At 37.8% G+C, this 22,071-nt stretch overlaps 1 protein-coding gene across 7 annotated transcripts in view; it reads left to right on the plus strand.

Moving 5' to 3' along the window:
- PLEKHA7 (pleckstrin homology domain containing A7) overlaps nt 1-22,071 on the plus strand; it is a 121,427-nt gene that overhangs the window by 58,802 nt on the left and 40,554 nt on the right. For 6 of the 7 annotated variants that reach the window (XM_070933608.1, XM_070933656.1, XM_070933615.1 and 3 more), the window contains 5 exons: nt 8,128-8,211; nt 13,898-14,009; nt 14,188-14,292; nt 15,053-15,125; nt 17,671-17,771. In XM_070933608.1, the coding sequence (XP_070789709.1) occupies nt 8,128-8,211; nt 13,898-14,009; nt 14,188-14,292; nt 15,053-15,125; nt 17,671-17,771 (475 nt within the window). Of the gene's footprint in view, nt 1-5,572; nt 5,616-8,127; nt 8,212-13,897; nt 14,010-14,187; nt 14,293-15,052; nt 15,126-17,670; nt 17,772-22,071 lie in introns of those variants that run through there. The other variant, XM_070933640.1, reaches the window with a different exon arrangement.

Genomic DNA, 22,071 nt, shown 5'->3' on the forward strand with positions numbered 1-22,071 from the left:
TCTTTACTGTTGGCAACATTTTAAAACATTTTCATTTGAACTGCAAAATGAATGGCAGTAATTAAATTTCTGTTGTCTTCCTAGTTAATGGAAGATTTTTATAGTTGCCATGGTGATATTTGATGACAGCATAAAAGTAAGTACTTTTGTAAAAAGAATGATTACAATCAGTTGAACAAAATTTTCTGAATGAAAATGTGGATGTCTGTTTAATGGACTTCTTAAAATTTCATATTAAATCTGAGAATTAGTTTACCTAAATATTTGAAATACTGTAGCTACTTTACCCATAAAGAAGCATAGATAAAATTTCCAATTTCTGTGTCATACTTTCTTGAGGGACTTGGCTACTTATAATAGCAAAATTTAAAAGATACTTCAGCAATGTCTTTATTCAGAGCAACGAGAAGTGATAAAGTATATACATGCCATAAAAATTGTATTTGATAATCTTTGGAACTGGGCCTGGTGGCTCAGCAGACTAAAAAAGCATTGTGATTAACACCAGCTGTCTGCAATTACTGTAAGTTCGAATCTCACCAGGCTTAAGGTTGACTCAGCCTTCCATCCTTTCTAAGGTAGGTAAAATGAGGACCCAGTTTGTGGGGGCAATAAGCTGACTTTGTATAAATATACAAAAGTATGAAGGCTATTGCTTAATGCATTGTAAGCTGCCCTGAGTCTCCGGAGAAGGGCGGCATATAAATCAAATTAAAAAAAAAAAATTATATATCAAGCTTTTATTAAATACACAAAAGCAGCATTGTTGTTACTGTTAACAGTTTTTGTCCAAAAATAGCCTTAATGTAAGATAATAAAGCCAATGAGATGTGGTGGTGCAATGGTTAGAATTCAGGATTGCAGGCTAACTCTGCCTACTGCCTGGAGTTTTATCCTGACTGGCTCAAGATTGCCTCAGCCTGCCATCCTTCTGAGGATGTTAAAATGAGGGCCCAAATTATTGACTCTGTAAACACATAGTTAGAGAGGGCTGTAAAGCACTTTGGGGGCGGTATAAGTGCTCTTGCTAATTAAACATGTAACTTTGGTATCAATGTTTGATGGTAAACTTTCTGAGACTTTTTGTGCTCTTCAACTCCCACTCACCTGCTCACTAAGGGCACATGTTTTATATTGGCTTCCAAAAATTTTGCTTAATTTCTCCTTCCCATTTGGCTGTTTGGAAACTGGAATAAGTTAAAATCTAAATTCTAATGACAATTTCTTCCTTTTTCTCTTGGTTTCCATCCCAGGTCTTTTCTTCCTTAAAAATTTTAATGTAAATTCAATTGCAACAATTTTTTTCCTCCTCCTCCTCCTCCTCCTCCTCCTCCTCCTCCTCCTCCTCCTCCTCCTCCTCCTCCTCCTCCTCCTCCTCCTCCTCCTCCTCCTCCTCCTCCTCTTCCTTCTTCTTCTCCTTCTTCTCCTTCTTCTCCTTCTCCTTCTTCTCCTCCTTCTCCTTCTCCTTCTTCTTTCAAATAGTACAGAACTTTAGCTTCTTTTTTTGTTTGTCTATTTAACTCTTTTCTGGTGTTATTTTTATAGATAGTATCAATTCCCATAAAGTATTATGGATCTATTATTTCATACTTTTATCCACATGCAGGTTTTTTTTTTTAAATCCTGTGTTGTAGTATTGCGATGAGACCCTAGACTGAGACTTACAGTCTAGTTTTGCTGCTTTACAGACAGGCAAGAGAGAGGAAGCATATAACAATGCTATTTGTATAATTATAACTAATGACATTTCTGGTGGTGCAGTAGCTCCAATAACAGATAGTTCCTGACTTGCAAGCATTCATTTAGTGACTGTTCAAAGTTACAACAGCACTGAAAAAAGTGACTTATGACCAGTTCTCACACCTAGCAACCATTGCATCCTCATGGTCATGTGATCAAAATTCAAGCAGTTGGCAACTGGCATGTACTCAAGATGGTTGCGCTGTCCTGGAGTCATGTGATCACCATCACCAACAATATAAATAATAATATATTATTTTACTATTTTATTATGTGATTGTTCTGTTTTATTAGTTTTATAATTTTATGTATGAGGTTTTTATATTCCCATGTGTGAATAGGCAGCATTATAAATTTCCTAAAATAAACAAATAAAGTAAATTTCCAACGTTCCCAGCTAGCTTCTGACAAGCAAAGTCAATGGGGGAAGACAGATTTGCTTAACAATTGCATGTTTCACTTAACAACTGCAGTGATTTGTTTAATAACTGTGGCAAAAAAGGTCACAAAATGGGGCATAACTCACTTAGCAACTGTCTTGCTTAGCAATGAAAATGTTGGGCTCAGTTGTGGTTGTAAGTCGAGGTCTACCTGTTCTTCTGAAAATATAAGTGTGATTCAGATGTTACCAAGAAGTACTGTATAGCTGGATATTTTATATACATTTGAAACAAGATAGCACCGATTGTTACTTTTTGCCATAATTGCCAGATATTTTAAAAATAATTGTCATGTTTTTGTCTTATATGGTCTTATTTTTGACTTTCAAAAAATTGAAATCATCAATACGATTGTGAAATGTTTGGCTTGAGATTTACTGCTACAGTAAATTTGTTCTGAGAAAACTTAATCAGATCATTGAAAGTATTAGATGCCCAATAAGCAGAACTATAAATAGATTTCAGATACCGGTAGGTAGTGTGTTCAGCAGGAAAAATAGTTATGTTCACAGGAAATAAAAATACTTGTTCATTAGTAGTTAGACACTATCTTGCTGACTCATATTTCTGCCAACATATGTGAATAATTCATATTCAAAGACGTTCCAGTAATATCTTTAATTCCAATTCTCCAAATTATTATTTTTTCAGTTGACCGTCATTTTTTCTCACTGTCCAGCTTTCACACTTTTCCTTGTGGTCTTCTCTAACTTTGTCATTGATTTTCTCTGCAGGATTAATCTCTTTACCTCTTCAGCACACTTCTCTTCTCGTTATTTTTCTCTATTTGTTGACATTCTTGGCAGGAATATGGGGTTTTTTTTTGCTTGCTTGATGTTAGAAATATGTATACAGTCATTGTACAGATTTCTTAGCTTTCATCCTCCATCTTCCTTTGAATATTATGATAGCATGTCCTAAAAGCTACTTGGATCTTTACCCCTTTGAAATTTCTGTTTCAATTTTTGTGATGTAACTTATCTCTTTTCATAGTTCTTTGGGTTCTCATTTGTATATATTAAACTGTTAAACTCTGTTCCTTGCGCTGATATTATATCCTGATCATGGGCATCCATAGCAGAAGTTAAGGGAGAGAAGTGAAGAAATACATATCACATCATTACAACATAAATTCTGCACCCTATGCACTTTCATTTGATAGAGAAACAGACGCTTGGATTGTAATGTCACGACACATATTTCCTAGAGTTTGGGGATTTAACTTGATCTAGGATGCTCACAGTTTTCCAATTGAAACTATGGCTGAATCTGTCCATAGGCAACAGGGAAGGTGTGAGCATCCTAGACAAGGTAAATCCAAAAATGGAAAGGAATTCCTGGAAGCCGGGCATTCATTGTGATTTCAAACATCAGATATCTGGCATATCTGTGCTTTTGGTTTGTATAAAATTATCTAGTTATGACATCTATAATCATTTGGATCAGTGATGAAATCCAATTTTTTTTACTACTGGTTCTGTGTGCGTGGCTTAGTGGGCGTGGCATGGGAAGGATACTGCAAAATCTCCATTCCCACCCCACTCCAGGGGAAGGATACTGCAAAATCCCCATTCCCTCACCACTCCTGGGGGAAGAATATTGCAAAATCTCCATTCCCACCCCATTCTGGGGCCAGCCAGAGGTGGTTATTTGCCGGTTCTCCAAACTACTCAAAATTTCTGCTACCAGTTCTTCGAACTGCTCAAAATTTCTTCTACGGTTCTCTAGAACCTGTCAGAACCTGTTGGATTTCACCCCTGATTTGGATCATAAAATACTCTTGATGCTTTTAGAAATTATCATTTGATATAGTCAGTGCGGTAGTACTAATATAATGTATGGAGCTTTTAAAGGTTGAAATTACTGCAGATATTACAGACATTCATAACTGTGTATTTAGGAATGGTGAATCCAAAGGTTCTTTCATAATCCATTAAAAATCAGCCTAAATTACTCTGGGAATCCAATTTTTATTATTCTGTATTTTTCCCAATTTTATATCTGTAGTAAGTGTTAAGAAGGCTTTACCACAATTTCTAATTTGATAAGGGAATTTCATGTCCCATGTGGTTGATTGCACATATGTGCATGAGATAAATGCATCAATAGATATCAGAACTTATACTTACATTAGTCAACACTTGACTGAATTATTTCAGCTTTCTATGCCAGCTGTCTGTTCTTAGATCCATTTTATTCTTCATTATCTTTGTTCACCTGCCATAGGATATTGGGCTTCCACTATTTTTACTTCAGCTGTTAAATATATTGGAATTAGACAATCACTCACTTCTGTTCTGTCCTAACTTCACACAATTTATTTGTAAGAGACATTGTGAATGTTGCTCAGGATCTCACTGTCTTTCCAAAATGTTTTAGCACAAAATATATTTTACAAATATTTTCTATTACATAAGAGCTATAAAGGTATCACAATGTTTTTCTCTTTGCGGAGCAGGGGTAGGCGTGGCCTGTTCGTGGCGCATCCAACCCACGGGCTGCCAGTTTGACACCCCTGCTCTAGAACATGAATAACATTCCAAGCCAGACTCCTTGACGTAACAAAATTAGTGGCATGCAACCTATTGTTATGAAAGTTAAAGACATAAATCTGTAGCTGCAGTAGAAAGACTACAAACAGGCATCAGCTGCTAATACTAATACCCATAGTTACTGTCCTTAAAATATTCAAAACCTAGCAACATTGTTAGCTTTCAGCTGCCACTATCCCAAATGGGCCTTAAAAATGAATTTTTAATAAATTTCTGTCAGGCATGGTTAGATGGTCTTGAATTCCAATCCCAAAACATATCTGTTTGCTAGCAGTGCTAGCTTTTCATGTGTTTTAGCCTGAATAGGCATACATAAAGTGTTTAAAATAATAGTTACATAAATATGATAAGATGTAAACATTGGATAGTGTTTTTGTAATCACTACTGCATGCAAACATAGAAGCAATATTTCAGAAATAGATATGCTTTTGGGGTGAGGTTTATTACTTTATGACAGTAAAAACATAATAAATAATTGTTTTTAAATTATATGAGAAATTAAAGGCTGATTTTAGAAAGTTAAATCCAAAATGATGTGGCAGTTCTGCCAGAGTGTATTTTATTAATAGAAATGAAGACAGTGAAGAGTTTTGTGACACCTTAAAGACAAATATATTTGGAAGTTTAAACCCATAATACGTTTTGCTTTCTTTACTGATTCATCTGTCTTTGTGGTAAAGAGAAGGTTAAAAAACTGGCTGAATGGATTCTGAATATGCTCTTGGTGCAAATAGCTAAAAATCTAAGAATGCTGATTATTATTTATACACTGTATATAACATAGGTGTTTGCTGTTTGAAGAAAGAAATGTCAAAAGAAAGAAAATTTTCATTCAAACAATTGAACTTGCTTAAAATGTTAGACCTTCACTCTAGAAAATTGGTATGTGTAATTCAGAACCATTCTATTATAAGAATATTGTTATATAAAATATCCATTATTAGATTAGAATTAATCTATTCTGAATAACCAACCTATATTACAGTACTTTAAATGGATACAGTACTTTTGCAGCATCTTGCTTTTAATTATGTGAATTCAGCATCATGAATCTAATTTCATATTTCTAGGGCACATTTTAATAAATCATTCACTTTAGATGGGTATCAAATTTTAGTTAAGAGATAAAAGGGATGTGGAAATATATATAAAAAACAAACAATGTTCACATAGGAGTTAACCTGTCAAACATGGATATGCACAGCCAGCTGTAAACCTTTTTCTCTGAATAGTTGTACTCCAGCTGATTAGATCCCGTCTTCAACAAAGCATAGTTAACCTTGAGCCTTGCATGAATAATTAACCAGGTAGAAAATAAAGAATGTGAAGGCATTTTACTGGCAGAAAAGATCAGCTGACCTCTGTAAGCAAGTATGTCTTGTTCAAGTGAACTTCAGCCAGTTTAAATATTTGTTCGAATTCCGTAATGCTGTATATGTAATGCTGTGGTATACATGGACGCGGATGTATTTTTCTAGAAGCTAGTGTTCTGTTCCCCACACATCAAGTACGGTAGCAAAGTAAACTCATTCAATTAAACATAAATGCAGCAACAGTGGCAACTTGCTGTACATAGCAACTGTCCAGTTATCTCGGAAGCCTCCCAAAAAATACACACAAAAGAACTAATAAGCATGCTGTGGCCAGTGATATGGAATTGTGACAAGATTTTAAGTCAACAAAGAAGATGTGAAGTGGAACTGCAGCAATTTTTAAAGAATTGAGCGGTGTCAGACCTTCTGTAGGATTTCAGGATGAAGCTAACAGCAGCGAGTATCTGTAGCTCAGAATTGAACTGCAGAGTTCTTGATGCTTTCTGAGCTTGATTGCTTGAGTGTAGATATTTCATTACCCAACTAGTTAATATCATCAATGCCTGAAACATCTGCAAGCAAACAGCCAAGCTCAGAGAACAGCAAAAATTCCACACTGCAGGACAATCCAATAATCTACCAGCCTTATTATGTTATTTATTTTATGCAACAATTAGAAAAATGAGTCCAAATTCAAGATGACCTCTCTTTGCAGAGGGTTAGACAAAAAAAAAAAAAATCGTTTTAAAATACAACTCTGGACTCCTTCCTGTTTTTCTGCCTTGTCAGTTGCAGTTTGTAAATGACACTAAAATCAGTTTGAAACTTACTTTTCCCAGCTAAGCGTGTGCAAGTATTGTGAATTTAAGTGAATGGTGTGCAGGTTTCCTTTCTTTTTAAAAGAGCCCTGGAACTATAGTTGTCATTATTTAAACCTGCTTTATGAAGTCCAATAATGAAGTCTGCCCAACAATGAAGTCCAGTAGATAATCCTATGTCCCCACAATGCCCTGACACTTCCATTGGTCCTGATCCAATTAATTTTGAAAGTTAATCAGCTCATCTGCTGCTCCTGAAGAAATACCAGAAAATTAGAGCATTTTGCAGGGTTTCCACTGGAACTGTGGAAGAAGTGGCAGGAATTCAGCCCACCTTGTGGCTTTTGTCATATGCCCTCCTTCTTTCTCCAGAAGTCAAGGTAGTCCTTGACTTACCACCACAATTGAGCCCAAAATTTCAGTTGTTAAGTGAGACATTTGTTAAGTTTTGCCCCATTTGACAACCTTTCTTGCCTCATTTGTTAAGTGAATCACTGCAGTTACTAAGTTAGTAGCCCAGTTGTTAAGTGAATCTGGCTTCCCCATTGACTTCCCTTGTCAGAAGGTCATAAAAGGTGACTCCAGGACACTGCAACTCTCATAAATATGAGTCAGTTGCCAAGCGTCTGAATTTTGATCACATGACCATGAAGACGCAATGGTCATAAGTGTGAAAAATGGTCATAAGTCACTTTTTTCAGTGCCATTGTAACTTTGAATGGTCACTAAATGAACTGTTGTTAAGCTGTGAGTGCCATTCTTTCCCTCCCTTCAGTCTCTTCTATCCCACAGGATGATGTCCTTTGCCTTTTTAATTTTTTTTTTGCTACCGAACCATCTAGTGCTCCAGGTCTTGCCATTATTTACTGACCAATCATAGACCAGGGAGGATTCTCTAAAGCCATAGTGTGAGGACACACTGCACTGTGCAGAAAGTGCAACGCCAAAGATTTAGGAGAAACAAATGTTAATAGCTTAATCTTCTAAAAACAAAAGCAATGTTTTTGAAAGTGAGTATAGAAACACGCATTGCTTATTTTTCTTAAATATCAGAAGTGGGAGCATAATAAATGGATCCTTGTTACAGATTGAAATAAATAGTAGATTTATAATACGTTCAGAAAACTACCGGTATCTCATCTCTCCAGCTTAGTGCTTGTTCAAAGCAGAAGCCATTCAGGCGTAATAAGATTTTTGTAAAATATTATTTTACGTTATTTGTGCTTACTTTGGTATTGAACTAGATTTTGATTTTCTTTTCAGCCACAACCACCAAACTACCACATTTAAACATCCAGTGACTGGCCAGTTTTCCCCAGAAAACGTGGAGTTCATTTTACAAGAGGAGTAAGTACCCTAGATTGATTTGCCTTACACATCTAATAACTATTCTTAACCTTTAATTAGTAGTTGAAGTTCTACAGTCTTAACTCTATAACTGCCTATTAGTGTCTACCGTTGCTTCATTCCAATTGCTTATGAATGAATGACGTAACATTTTTTTCCCATTATACTGCTCTTTCATCCCAGGCTCCAAAAATAAAAATACTTTCTTCCATTAAAAAGCTGAGGCTGAATTACATTTTGTATTGTGACAAGGGGAAAATTGTTAGATACATATAAATAACAATATACATATCATTTAATTAATTGAATGACAATGAACTTCATTTTAGTTTTTGTTCTAGCCCTTTTCAGTTCTTTGCCTTGGCAGTCTCCCACCATAGTTCTCATCATGCTATTCAAAGGCCCAGTAAACCCCCCAGCCTGAAAAGGGTTGCATATTCCTTTTCAAAAAGTGCACAAGTTAGCAAGAAAAAAAAAGGCAGTCTTCACAATATTGATTTGGGCTGAAACAAAGGTAGAAGCAAAGAAAATGCAACTCTTTATGTATTTTCCTCAGATACAAACATAAGAAAACAAAAGATGTTGTAATACTTATTAGGTGTACCAGATCATCTGTTTGAAAATGCTATGAACATAATAATATTTCATCCTTGTTTCAGTATTGTTCGTGTACAATAATATACTTGCGATATTTAAAAAAGTTTTATACCTTTAACAAACAGATGCTTTGTAATTGTGGAAAAATAAATTTCGCATTAAAAAAAACCCTCCATATCCTTAAAATATACAATCAGTTAAATGGTTGAGTCCTGGAAAAAACATTAAATTGAAGATAGATAGCAGTTAATCTTTTCTTGACTTGAGTGAAACCATGAAATTCATTGTCATGGTTTCACTAGCTGCTTTCTCCTGATAGTTTGGTCTTTTATAAGAGAAATAATAAACAATGACCCAATAACTGTTTTAGTTGCCTGTTTTTATGTATTCCTTGATTGAATATCAGTGACAACAATGAAAACATTCTGGACATCACATTTGTCAGACCTTTTAATTTGGCTGTGTTAAGCTAGATAAGACTAGTGAGATTTCAGTGCAGCAATATGTTATATCCCATGACTTCGTTTAGCCATAACCCTTGACGGAAAATAGTCATGTTGCTAATTTAAGTCTCATCCTTTCTTTTGCGACCTGTGCTGTTGCTTGAAGATTTAAAATTCAATATGTCAGGGATGTCAAACTCACGGCTGGCAAGCCAGATGCATTACACACTGGCCATGCCCATGCCTGGTTTAGCGAAGGGGGAAAAGTTGAGATATGTCACGTGACGACCCCGTGATGACGTGAGTTTGACACCCCTGCAATATGGCATGAGCACTTTAATTTGGCAAAACAATAACAGAGGTTGAGACATACAATTACATTTATAAGCTGCAGGAAAAGAGAATAAATTCAAATTAAAAAATAACTAGGTTCCTAATTATATTCTTAAAACACAGTGTTATTCAGCATAGATTCAAAAGGTTTTTTTAAAGTAAAAAACAGAGAAGGTGCTGGGCTAGAAAACAGGAGAGTTCTAGTCCCATTTTAGACATGAGTAACCAGCTGGATGACTTTGGGCCAGTCAATCTCTTTTAGCTCAAATCACATCACAAGGTTATTGTTAGGGGGAAAAATAAGAGGAAGAAGGAGTATTAGGTATGTTCGCAGCATTGAGTTGTATATGAGAGAGGGGGGGAAAGTGGTATGAAAATATTTTAAAAAGTAAACTTTTAAATTAACATTTAAAAGGGGGCAGAACCTGGGGCGGAACCACTGACCAGGTGGTTCCGCCCTAGGCGCCTGATGGATCCTGATAGGTTCCAGAGGGAGCTTGGGCCAGTTCCTGAAACTCTGGCTCACGACTCGGCTGAAAACCTGGTGGCTACCTGGGATAGGATGGCCGCTGGTGCTCTGGACCAAGTCGTGCCTTTGCGGCCTCTGACCTGACGCCGAACCTGCCTGGCCCCTTGGTTCTCCGAGGAGCTGAGGGAGATGAAGTGCCGGAAAAGACGCCTAGAGAGTGGTTGGAGGGCTAGTTGCTCCGAATCCGACCGAACACTAGTTAGGTCTCATATTAAGACCTGTCTAGTGGTGATAAAAGCAGCAAAGTGTAACTACTTTTCCGCTCTTATTGCATCGGCAGATAACTGCCCAGCCGCCTTGTTTAGGGTGACTCGCTCCCTCCTACATCAGGGAGCGCAGGAAGACCCCTTGCAAGGGCAGGCTGAGGATTTTGCACAGTATCTGCACGATAAGATCGCTCAGATTCGGGAAGGTTGGACTCTGACTGGGTAGATCCTGGCGGGGTGACTGAGGCTGTTCTTGAGAATGTTATCTGGGACGAGTTCGGCCCTGTGACTCCTGAGAACATGGATAGGATCCTGGGGAGGTTAAACACAACCACATGTTTATTGGACCCGTGCCCCTCCTGGCTGGTACTGGCCACCCGGGAGGTAACAAGAGGCTGGCTCCAGAGGATTATAAATGCTTCTTTGAGAGAGGGTTTCTTGCCTCCTGCCTTGAAAGAGGCGGTGGTGAGGCCCCTCCTCAAGAAGCCTTCTCTTGGACCCGGCTGTTCTGGCAAACTACCGTCCGGTCTCCAACCTTCACTTCGTTGCGAAGGTTGTGGAGAGTGTGGTTGCGCGACAGCTCCCACAGTACCTGGATGAAACTGTCTATCTAGATCCGTGCCAGTCTGGCTTCAGGCCTGGGTACAGCACGGAGACGGCATTGGTCGCATTGGTGGATGATCTCTGGAGGGCTTGGGACAGGGGTTGTTCCTCTGTTCTGGTCCTGTTAGACCTCTCAGCGGCTTTTGATACCATCGATCATGGTATCATGCTGCGCCGGCTGGGGGGATTGGGGGTGGGAGGCACCGTGTTGCAGTGGTTCTCCTCCTATCTCTCTGACCGGTCGCAGTCCGTGTTGGCAGAGGGGCAGAGGTCGACCTCGAGGTGCCTTGCTTGTGGGGTGCTGCAAGGTTCGGTCCTCTCGCCGCTCCTGTTCAACATTTATGTGAAGCCGCTGGGTGAGATCATCCATGGTTTTGGGGTGCGATGCCATCTGTACGCTGATGACACTCAGCTGTACATCTCCACCCCAGACCACCCCAATGATGCCCTCGAAGTGATGTCCCAGTGTCTGGAGGCCATGCGTGTCTGGATGGGGTGGAACAGGCTTCGACTCAACCCTTCCAAGACCGAGTGGCTGTGGATACCGGCATCCTGATATAGCCAGCTGGTGCCATTGCTGGCTATTGGGGGCGAGTCACTGACCCCCACAGAGGGGGCTCGCAACTTGGGTGTCCTCCTGGACACACGGCTGTCTTTAGAAGAGCATATGACAGCAGTGGCCAGGGGGTCTTTTTATCAGGTCCGCCTGATACGCCAGTTGCGCCCCTTTCTGGATCGGGACTCCTTGTGCATGGTCACTCATGCCCTCGTCACGTCACGCCTGGACTACTGCAATGCTCTCTACATGGGGCTCCCCTTGAGGAGCACCCGGAGGCTCCAGCTGGTGCAGAATGTGGCCGCATGGGTGATTATGGAGCGACGTGGCTCTCCCATGTAACACCTCTCCTGCACGAGCTGCATTGGCTCCCGGTGGTCTTCCGGGTGTGCTTTAAGGTATTGGTTCTCATCTTTAAAGCGCTCCATGGCTTAGGGCCAGGATATTTGCGAGACTGCCTGCTGCTACCGATAACCTCCCACCGGCCAATACACTCTCACAGAGAGGACCTCCTCAGGGTGCTGTCGGTCAGGCAGTGTCGGCTGGCGGCCCCCAGGGGGAGAGCCTTCTCTGGGGGGGCACCCGCCCTGTGGAACGAGCTGCCTCCTGGAATACGGCTGATCCCGGACCTCCGTACCTTCCGTAAGGCCGTGAAGACTTATTTATTCCACCAAGCCGGCCTAGACTAAATGGCTCTTAATTGGGATTTTAAATTTTATGGACTTGGGGGTTTTAAATTGGGAAGCCAATGATTTAATTCTTTTTAATTATCTTAAGTTTTGTATTTGTATATTTTTTAATTTTGGCTGTTCACCGCCCTGAGTCCCTTCTGGGAGAAGGGCGGTATACAAATTAAATTAATAAATAAATAAATTAATAAACATTATTTCAATAAATAAGAATATCTTCATTTATTTATTCTAATATTGTATAATGTGCAATTTATGTTTATGAAATAAATATACTATAATTAGTTAAATTTGATTTTGTTAAGATTTGATTTTGCAGGAAATAATTAACTTTATGTAGCAACATTTTCTGTTAGTAAGGTAGAACATCCTTGTTATTCATTTTAGTTCCGAAAACATTTAAGACCAAAACATACAGCTAGTGCTCGATTTACAACCACAATTGGGACTGGAGTTTTGGTCACTAAACGATGTAGTCATTAAGCAAGTCTTCATATGACCAAACTCAATTTTATGACCATTTCTATCACAATCATTAAGCAAATCATGGTTGTTATACAAATCATGTGGTCGTTAAGCAAATCCGGCTTCTCCAATTGATTTTGCTTGTGAGATGTCAGCTGGGGAGATTGCAAATCATGATCACATGATTATGCAAGATGCTGTAACCATTGTAAATGCAAGCCACTTACCAAGTGCCCAAAAGTTATCAAGAGTTACCAAGTTACCAAGAGCCTTGGTGGCGCAGCAGACTAAAGCACTGTAAAGTGCTTTAAGTAACACCAGCTGCCTGCAATTACTGCAAGTTCAAATCTCACCAGGCTCAAGGTTGACTCAGCCTTCCATCCTTTCGAGGTAGGTAAAATGAGGACCCGGTTTGTGGGGGCAATAAGCTGACTTTGTATAAAAAAGAACACCGCTGGGGGCGGGGGGCAAAGCCCTACTAAGCAAGAATATACAAAAGTATGAAGGCTATTGCTTAACGCATTGTAAGCCGCCCTGAGTCTCCAGAAAAGGGCGGCATATAAATCGAACCAATAAATAAATACAATAAATAAATAAAATGGCAACCACGTGACCATGTATGTGACTTCAAGGATGGGTCATAGATCCCTTTTCCAAGACCATCACAACTTCAAACCATTGTTCAATGAACAGTTGTAAATTGAGGACTATATTTATTGTGTTAATTCTAAAAAATGTTTTAGAAAGTAAATTGGAGAGTGCGGACTTCAGTTTAGATTTAGAATTTGGTGGGAAAGTTGCAATCTTTGCTCCTATGGCCTAATCTGGATTACATTCCCAGGACTATACTTTCATTTTTCAAAGCCAATTATGCAATTACCCAGGACCACCTGACAAAGCTTTTTTGGACCTTGGAAGGGCCAGGCCTGATTAGGATGTAAATATTAACAGAATTAAGAGACTTTCAGAGGATTCCAGGGTCTGTAAAATAAACTGGGAAGTTAAAAAAAACATGCTGGAGAAACACAGTAACAAACCACTGTATTGCTGTTAAGAAAGCTACATAGGTTGTAAGCCATCAGGAATAACATTTTATTTGAAGATTTTACCATTTTTAATGATATGAATGATGTTTCATCTAGCTTAAGCTATTTACTGAACTGGTGAGCTAGAAACATGGAAACATTTGCAGAGTTAGTCCATCCTAGTATCACAGTTTAAAAAAAAGATTAACAATCAATTAAATTGTGATTTCTTCCTTTCAGGCATAATTCACATATGTCCAAACATCAGGTAAACCAAAGACCTTCAAGTATGGTCAGTGAAACATCTACTGCTGTAACTACATCCACTACAGATATAAAACTTGGATCCAAGGTAAATTTGAGTTTTTAATGAAATTTGCAAAATGTAGCATAATAAGAGAATGAACTGTATTTGGGGCATTGTGTAAAGTAGAATATCAGTTCTTGTATTATTCCATTATTTCTTTCGAGTTAATCCTAAATATAGTTCGTTCGTACATTCTTACCTTGTATATGCTTTTTTTTTTTAGTTAGTAAAATCTAGCAATAAAGTTCATAGCTTTGGGAAAAGGGATCAAGCTATAAGGAGAAACCCTAATATTCCTGTTGTGGTCAGAGGGTGGCTTCACAAACAAGTGAGTATTATAATTTTTTTTTTAATTATATTTTTTATATTTTTTTTTAAAAGTTGCTTTAATTTACAAAGAAGGAAGGATAAAAGAAGAAATGAACTAAAAAAGAAAAGATAAAATGAGAAAAGCATACTATAATAACTATGAGGAAATTCAATCCATTTTTAAACACATCATTAATCTTTAATCGCACTGAATCTTTCTGATCAATCTTTCTATTACACCAGTAGAGTCAGTTCACATACATCATCAATCCAAAACTGTAAATCTGGGATCATGTACCCTTTTTTTAATTATACCCCATGTTGGTAAACCCAAAATTCTTCATAGTAATAAAGTCTACTTTTGGGATGCAGTATATAATTAAGTATATTCCTGCTGTTAAACTATGCTGATATTCATAATGATATATTAACAGATTTATGTATATAAAATTACAGTGGAACAAAAGTGGGACAAAACATATTGTACGAGGGTCTTCTCCATGTCTACTACATGTGCATTAATCATTTCTAACAAGACACAGGCTCTTCTTCCAGTGTGCTAATTTCTTTATGCTAATTTCTAACTTTCCCTATCTTCTAGAAGAGCTGTAAAACATTCAGAAGTAGGCTTGATTATGATATGCTATGATAGCTGGCTCTTTTAAAGCACATTTTCATACATTAAAGAGGCACATAGTCATTCCAAAATTTATTTAGTATATTTCTGTGTTATTTTATTCTAAGTTTTTACGAGATACCGATTGTTATTTGTGTTTCAGGATAGCTCTGGAATGAGATTATGGAAAAGAAGATGGTTTGTGCTGGCAGATTACTGTTTATTTTATTACAAAGGTTAGTGAATATAAATCTTTGTTTAAAAATATTTCTGCAACTGTGACCTAACTGCATATTGCTTCTGTTGCTTAAAATATTTTTTTTTAAAAAAAATCTCTGGAGAATATAGAAATCAGTTTTATTTTCCACTTACCATATTTACCATATATGAAGAAGATGCTTTCCCCTCAAATAGGCAACTGGACTTTCTGGTTTTTCTTTGAAGAGGTTTCACTTCTCATCCGAGAAGCTTCTTCAGCTCTGATTGGATGGTGGGAAAGAAGAAGCTTCTCGGATGAGAAGCGAAACGTCTTCAAAGAAAAACTAGAAAGTCCAGTTGCCTGTTGAAAATGCACCTTTGGGACAACCATGACCTGGATGACTGAGAATCTCCATAGACATTTCCCTCAAATACAGTACTTACCAATTAATTTCGGAAGCTGTGTTGCATTCCTTAAGAATAAAAGACAGCTATTAAAAATAATAGAGATACAAATGAATATACCATATTTTTCAGAGTATAAGACGCTCCAGAGTATAAGATGCACATTAGATTTTGGGGAGGAAAACAAGAAAAAAAAATCTGCCTCTCCCTATCAGCATCCAGATATTCAGATGTGAATATGTACAACATATTTTTCAGACAATTCATTTTAATTAGTTATTAATTTATTTAATACTTGTTTTATTCTGGCCTTTCCCCTTTTTGGGACTGAGACTTTTAACAGTTATAGATAAATGCTTGCTTATGTGGATACATATACACTGATGTGTCGATATGATGTGTACATATACACTGGTGTGTCATATATCCACATTTATTGGTGGAAGGAGTCTCCAAGGAATCTCCAAGATTGGCTTCTAGTTGGGAAGCCTGGGTTAACAAAGTGGGCACAAGATTTTTGCACAAGCAACGTACAAGACATGCTTATTTTTTTTTCATCCACTCCTTATTTGGGCTTAGCCATTTGGAATTTAGTTTATCTTTTGTTTGGGTGAATATGATATTTGAGGAAGGTCATCCTCAATGGCTGTTGTATTTTATATATGTGCATTTCTGATATTACACTGACAGATCAAGTATTGTATGTATTCTTCATGTAGAGAAAGTAAAAAAAAATACTGCTTATTTATTCAGGCGTCGCATACATCTTCACTAGCACTCTTTTTCTTTTGAATACTTTTAACCTTGTGAACAATGTTGCATGATTTCATTAAAGAATGAATAATAAGAGCAAACTGAAATGTACGAAGGCCTTGATCTTCTTATTTAAATGTGAAGTGGACACTTAATGCATCAGTTTGTGTTCTTCATACATACTTCATTTCTCTCATATGTCAGCTGTGCAGTTTTGTCTGAAAAATGGTTTAAAATAGTTTAATAGAATATATAAATGAATTAGAAGAGTAATCATTTAGTTATTGTCATGATCAAGGATCTTGAATTGGTATGAAACTTAGGGGAGGGGAGACAATTCCAAGCTGAAAAATTACTATTCCATTCTCTGCTTTAAGCTTTGCAGGATGTACTGAAGACTGTTAGAAACAGAACATTGGACTATATTTTTTTATATTGTTGGGAAGTAATTTACATCAAATTACATACTACAATGTATTTCCAGTACATTTAGCAATATGGGCAGAAATTGGAATCTTCTTTATAGAGGGTTAGATAACATTTTATTCTAACCCTCAATTCACTATTGTTTTTATTGGAAATGCAAAAGATTGAACCTAGGGCCTTCTGCATGCACACATGTGCTTCCCCACTATATTATTTATTTATTTATTATATTTCTATACCGCCTTTCTCCCATAGGACTCAAGGCGGTATACAGTCAAGAAAAATATAGATACACAAACATCATAAAATTGCTAATTAAAATTATTATTATAACATAGTTTGGCCCAATTAAATAGAACCTAAAATTAGATAACATTTTAAAAACATTCACATGTTCATATGTTTAGCCCCGCCTTTGTCACATCAGGGTTTTGAGGGCACGGCGGAAAGCACGAAGATCAGGGATATTTCGTATCTCAGGGGGCAGTTCATTCCAAAGGGTTGGAGCCCTCACAGAGAAAGCCCTCCCCCTGGGAGTCGCCAGTTGGCATAATTTGACTGACGGTACCCTGAGTAGTCCCTCCCTGTGAGAACGAACTGGTCGGTGGGAGGCTATTGGTGGCAAAAGACGGTCTCGTAGGTACCCAGGTCCTAAGCCATGGAGCGCTTTAAAGGTGATAACTAACACCTTGAATCGCACCCGGAAGACCACCTTATAACCTTATAACCACTCCTTAGTTTTTAAAGTGCTTACTCTCTCAGCTGGAAAGTAGTATTAGAATCTAGTGAACATTTAGTAGCTCCTATGCTATTGATCATGTGGTGGAACTATCATGTATGTGAATTTTTGCTCAATCACTTCAATCCCAAAAGAACCAGGTAAGTCCTTCATTTACTATATTTAAGTTTTTGGACCATACTAATTAGTTTTGTTGTAAGTATATTGTGTTTTAATTTTTTTAAAAAAATTGAAACTTGATTATTTCTTTCATTCAAAAGATAGCAGAGAAGAATCTGTCCTTGGAAGTATACCATTACCTAGTTATGTAATTTCACCTGTGGGACCTGAAGATCATATAAATCGCAAATATTCCTTTAAGGTAAATTTACTATTTGCAAACTATATGGTTTCTTTTAAGCAACCAGATTTTTTTCAATATAGTCTTGATAGTTCCTTGAAAAGATGTCATAAAAGAAGCTAGCTGACTTTTTGATGCATTGGGATAACTTGCAACTGAAACAATATCTAAAATGCCTTTGGGTAGATTTTACAAAACAGTAGGCTTTGGACTTTTATTTTCCTTGACTGGGCCCTAAATAGAGCCAATCTGGAATGATTCCAACTGGCAAATTACATGATAAATTCTAATTCTGTAGTTAGAGTAATGTATTTATAAACAATTATGTAGTGTGTTTTTAAACAAGCTCATTAGATAAAGAGGACGGCTTCAGTAGTCTATAAAACTCCAAAGTTTTACCCTTGTTGCATATACAATATTTTATTTTTTGCTTGTCATCAGGAATGGGATCAGTTTTAATGCAACTAGCATTAGTTTGACTGTATTTGGAAAACCATTTCAACCCATAGGTAAATTTAGGCTTTGTTGCTATTATTTAGTATTCAATACTTAGTACTCTGTTTTAACATTAAAACCCAGAAACATATAATGCTGAGTTTTATAAGTACTGTACTTATGAATTTATTAACTCTGAACTTATCCAATTCAGTGTTCTTATCTTATTTGGTGTTCTTCAATACAAAAAGATTAAGTCCAAAAATGATTGTAAAAAGTGGGTGGAAATATCAATTTCTTTTGCATTAGGATTTTTTTCACTACAAAGACTCCTATCAGAAAAAAAATAACTGTAAAAGGAACTGTAATTAGCACTGAATGCGCTAATTTTATGTTACATAAACAGTCATAAACCTAAACCACAGTTCTTCCAATTGCAAAGTAGTTTCTGGGTTTCATTATGTGTGTGCTAACCCACAAACTGCACCCAAGTGGAAAGTAAGGCAGCAGTGCTTCCAGAAGAGATACCGGTAATAGATTTATTTATCTATAATATAGTCCCAAAAGTTTAATTACTATGGGGGGTTAATTAGGTGGTATTACATTTTATGAGTGTACATATTTTATAGATGGAAGAAAGTGCCATTGAACCACCTATAATGAAAACATAATTCTAACTTCCTCATAAAATATGTATGCTAAATTATACTCTAGAAAATTGTACATTATTGATTAGTAAAATAAATTACATCCTCCATTTTTCACAGATATAAATGTTCAAATCATTCCTGATCCTGAAGATAAAAATAGAGATAGACGAATTAGCCTCCCTGACAGTTTGCCCAGTGATATATACTGTGTACCTATCCTCTAGAAGATCATTGTACCTGAGGTTGGGTTAACCCTCATCTTGCTGGTCTTCCAGAAAAGCCTGAAAACTTGGCTTTGCCATATGGTCTGGGAATCCCATGATATGGGAATGAGACCTGCTAAGTGGCTGTATTGCTAGGGAAATGGAATGAGCTCTCCCGCTGGTGTAGGGTGTTTTTTTTGTAATGGTTTTTAATTTTTTAAAAAATTGTTATGGTTTGGGTTACAGGAAGTCCTTGTTTTACAATCACAATTGAGCCTAAAATTTATGTTGCTAAGTGAGACATTTGTTAAGTGCATTTTGCCCCCTTTTAAGACCTTCCCCGCCACAGGTGTTAAGTGAATCATTGTAGTTGTTACCTCAGTAACCCAGTTTGTTAAGTGAATCAGGCTTCCCCATTGATTTTGCTGATCCCTGAGGTCACATGATCCCAGGACACTGTAACTGTCATAAGTATGAACTAGTTGCCAAGCCTCTGAATTTTGATCATGTGACCTCAGGGATGCAATGGTCGTAAGTGTGAAAAACAGTCATAAGTCACTTTTTCCAGTGCCGTTGTAACTTTGAACGGTCGCTAAATGAACTGTGATAAGGTGAGGACTATCAGTATTATGTTGTATTGTTTTGGTGTATTTAACTTTGTACGTCACTCAAGAGTTATTTATGTGAGTACCATGGCTAAATGTATGAAATAAAATAAAAACTAGATTGAATAAAAACAGAGCAGTCAATGAAAATAAAAACAGTTTAAAAAACACAATATAATATAGTTCTAGTTCAAACCTCACCTTCATTAGTCTCTGTGAACACGATATAGCTGCAACGCCCTACAAAATAATTCACTTTTCACTACTTTATGGAAGTATGTCCCTGTTGTAATAAGTCTCATTTCTAACAGGACATGGGAAGCCTTAACCTTTAGATTCCCACTGAGGTAAATTCTCATATAGTGGGTACAGATAATATCTCTAGCTGGGATGAACTCTTTGGATAAGATAACTCTACCAGGAAAAGGCATTCCTGCAGATACCTAGGAGCCAAGCTATTGAGGGCATTAAAAGTCAAAACCAATATTTTGAATTGTATATGGAAACCATAGATAGCCCATGCCGCACCTGCAGTAGCTGTAGCAGCTTGCACTCTCCATCGTTCCAGGGGCTGCATTCCACAGTGGCGCAATGGTTAGAGTGCAGTACTGCAGGCTACTTCTGCTAACTGCCTGCTGACTGCAATTTGGCAGTTCAAATCTCACCAGGCTCAAGGTTGACTCAGCCTTCCATCCTTCCAAGATGAATAAAATTAAGAGCCAGATTGTTGGGGGCAATATGCTGACTCTGTAAACTGCTTAGAGAGGGCTGTAAAGCACTGTAAAGCGATATATAAGTCTGAGAGCTATTGCTATTCTATACCAACTGCAGTTTTGAAATAGTCTCTCAAGGTGACCTAGTGGAGATTATATTGTCGTAGTCTATCTTAGGGGGTCATATCAGCATGAATTTCCATTGCTAACAGTAGCATACTCATGCATTATAATTTGCTATTCATAAGAAGAAATGGTGGAATAAACAAATTAGTTTTCTCATTTCTTTGATGGAAAATGTAGTGTCTGAATGAATCCATAGAAGCAGTCTTTCAGATTGATTGTAATTATGCAGTGCTTTTCTCTTTTCTATGCCCAAGTCCTGAGCCCAGTGTAGTTTATTTTCCATTGTTGCATCCAAATCAGTTTATGTACAGTATTGATCTGAATTATTCCATCTTTAAAGTCAAATACTTCTGTCTAATACTTTGCATTGTTCATAAAAATGTAGGCAGTATTTTTTCCCAAACGTTTATTGTCACTACTACTACTTTCAGAATTATTCACCCTTGTGTACTTGGTCTTTATTTCATTGATAATATTCAAATACATAGATTGATATTAAATATTAGTAATGCAAACTTATATATTTAATTAGAAGTAAAACACAACAGGATTTATTCCAGGGGTGGTATTCACTTACCTTCGCTACTGGTTTGCAAATGGGAGCGCACGCACCACCTCCGCACATGCGCAGGACCTTCTGCGCATGCGTAGAGCATCAAAAACAGGAAATGATTATGTCCAGGTGGGTGGGCGGAGCCTCCTGTAGCCACCGCTACCGGTTCTCCCGAACCAGATAGAACCGGTTGAATAGCACCATTGATTTATTCCTACTGTCTTTCCCAATGAAGTAAATCACGCAACAGTTCTTATTCCCAATGGCTTTCCATTTAAAAATTAGATAATTTTTTTAATCACAGATTTAATGTAAGCTAGCATGTCTGAAACACATTGGTAGTTTGAAAAATACCCCACTATTAACCCTTCCTTCCTTCCTTCCTTCCTTCCTTCCTTCCTTCCTTCCTTCCTTCCTTCCTCTCCCCTTCCCCTCTCCCTCCCTCCCTCTCTCCCTTCCTGAAATAAACTTTTTTTTTGTCTGCAAGAATCTATAGCCATGATGGCGAACCTATGGCACGTGTGCCACAGGTGGCACACAGAGCCATATCGGTGGGCACGCAAGCTCAGCTCCGGCGTGCATGCATGCGCTGGCCAACTGATTTTTGGGCCTTCCTGTCCCACCAGAAGTCAGCAAATGGGCCGTTTCGAGCCTACGGAGGGCCTCCGGGGGGTGGGGAAGGCCGTTTTTGCCCTCCCCAGGCTCCTAGAAAGCCTCTCGAGCCTGGAGAGGGCAAAAAAACGGGCCTACCGGGCCCACCTGGCCGTCACGTGCCAAAAACGGGGGGAGCGCGGGGGGGTGCACACATGCACAGGGGGATGGGGAACATAGAATTATGGTTGTGGGCACGTGCACACATGACCCCCCGCGCTCCCCCTGCTTTTGGCACACAATGGCAAAAAGGTTAGCCATTAGTGATCTATAGAATTCAATATTTATTCTTTATTCTGTTGCCAGAAAGCCTAGAGCCTATATTACATAGGCTAATTTGTGTAATATTGGTTGATGTCCTGTATTATGTATGAACACAATTAAA

This window comes from Pituophis catenifer, unplaced genomic scaffold (genome assembly GCF_029215685.1).
Source record: "Pituophis catenifer annectens isolate HBS135680 unplaced genomic scaffold, rPitCat1.0.hap2 SCAF_1, whole genome shotgun sequence".
Classification (NCBI taxonomy): domain Eukaryota; kingdom Metazoa; phylum Chordata; class Lepidosauria; order Squamata; family Colubridae; genus Pituophis; species Pituophis catenifer.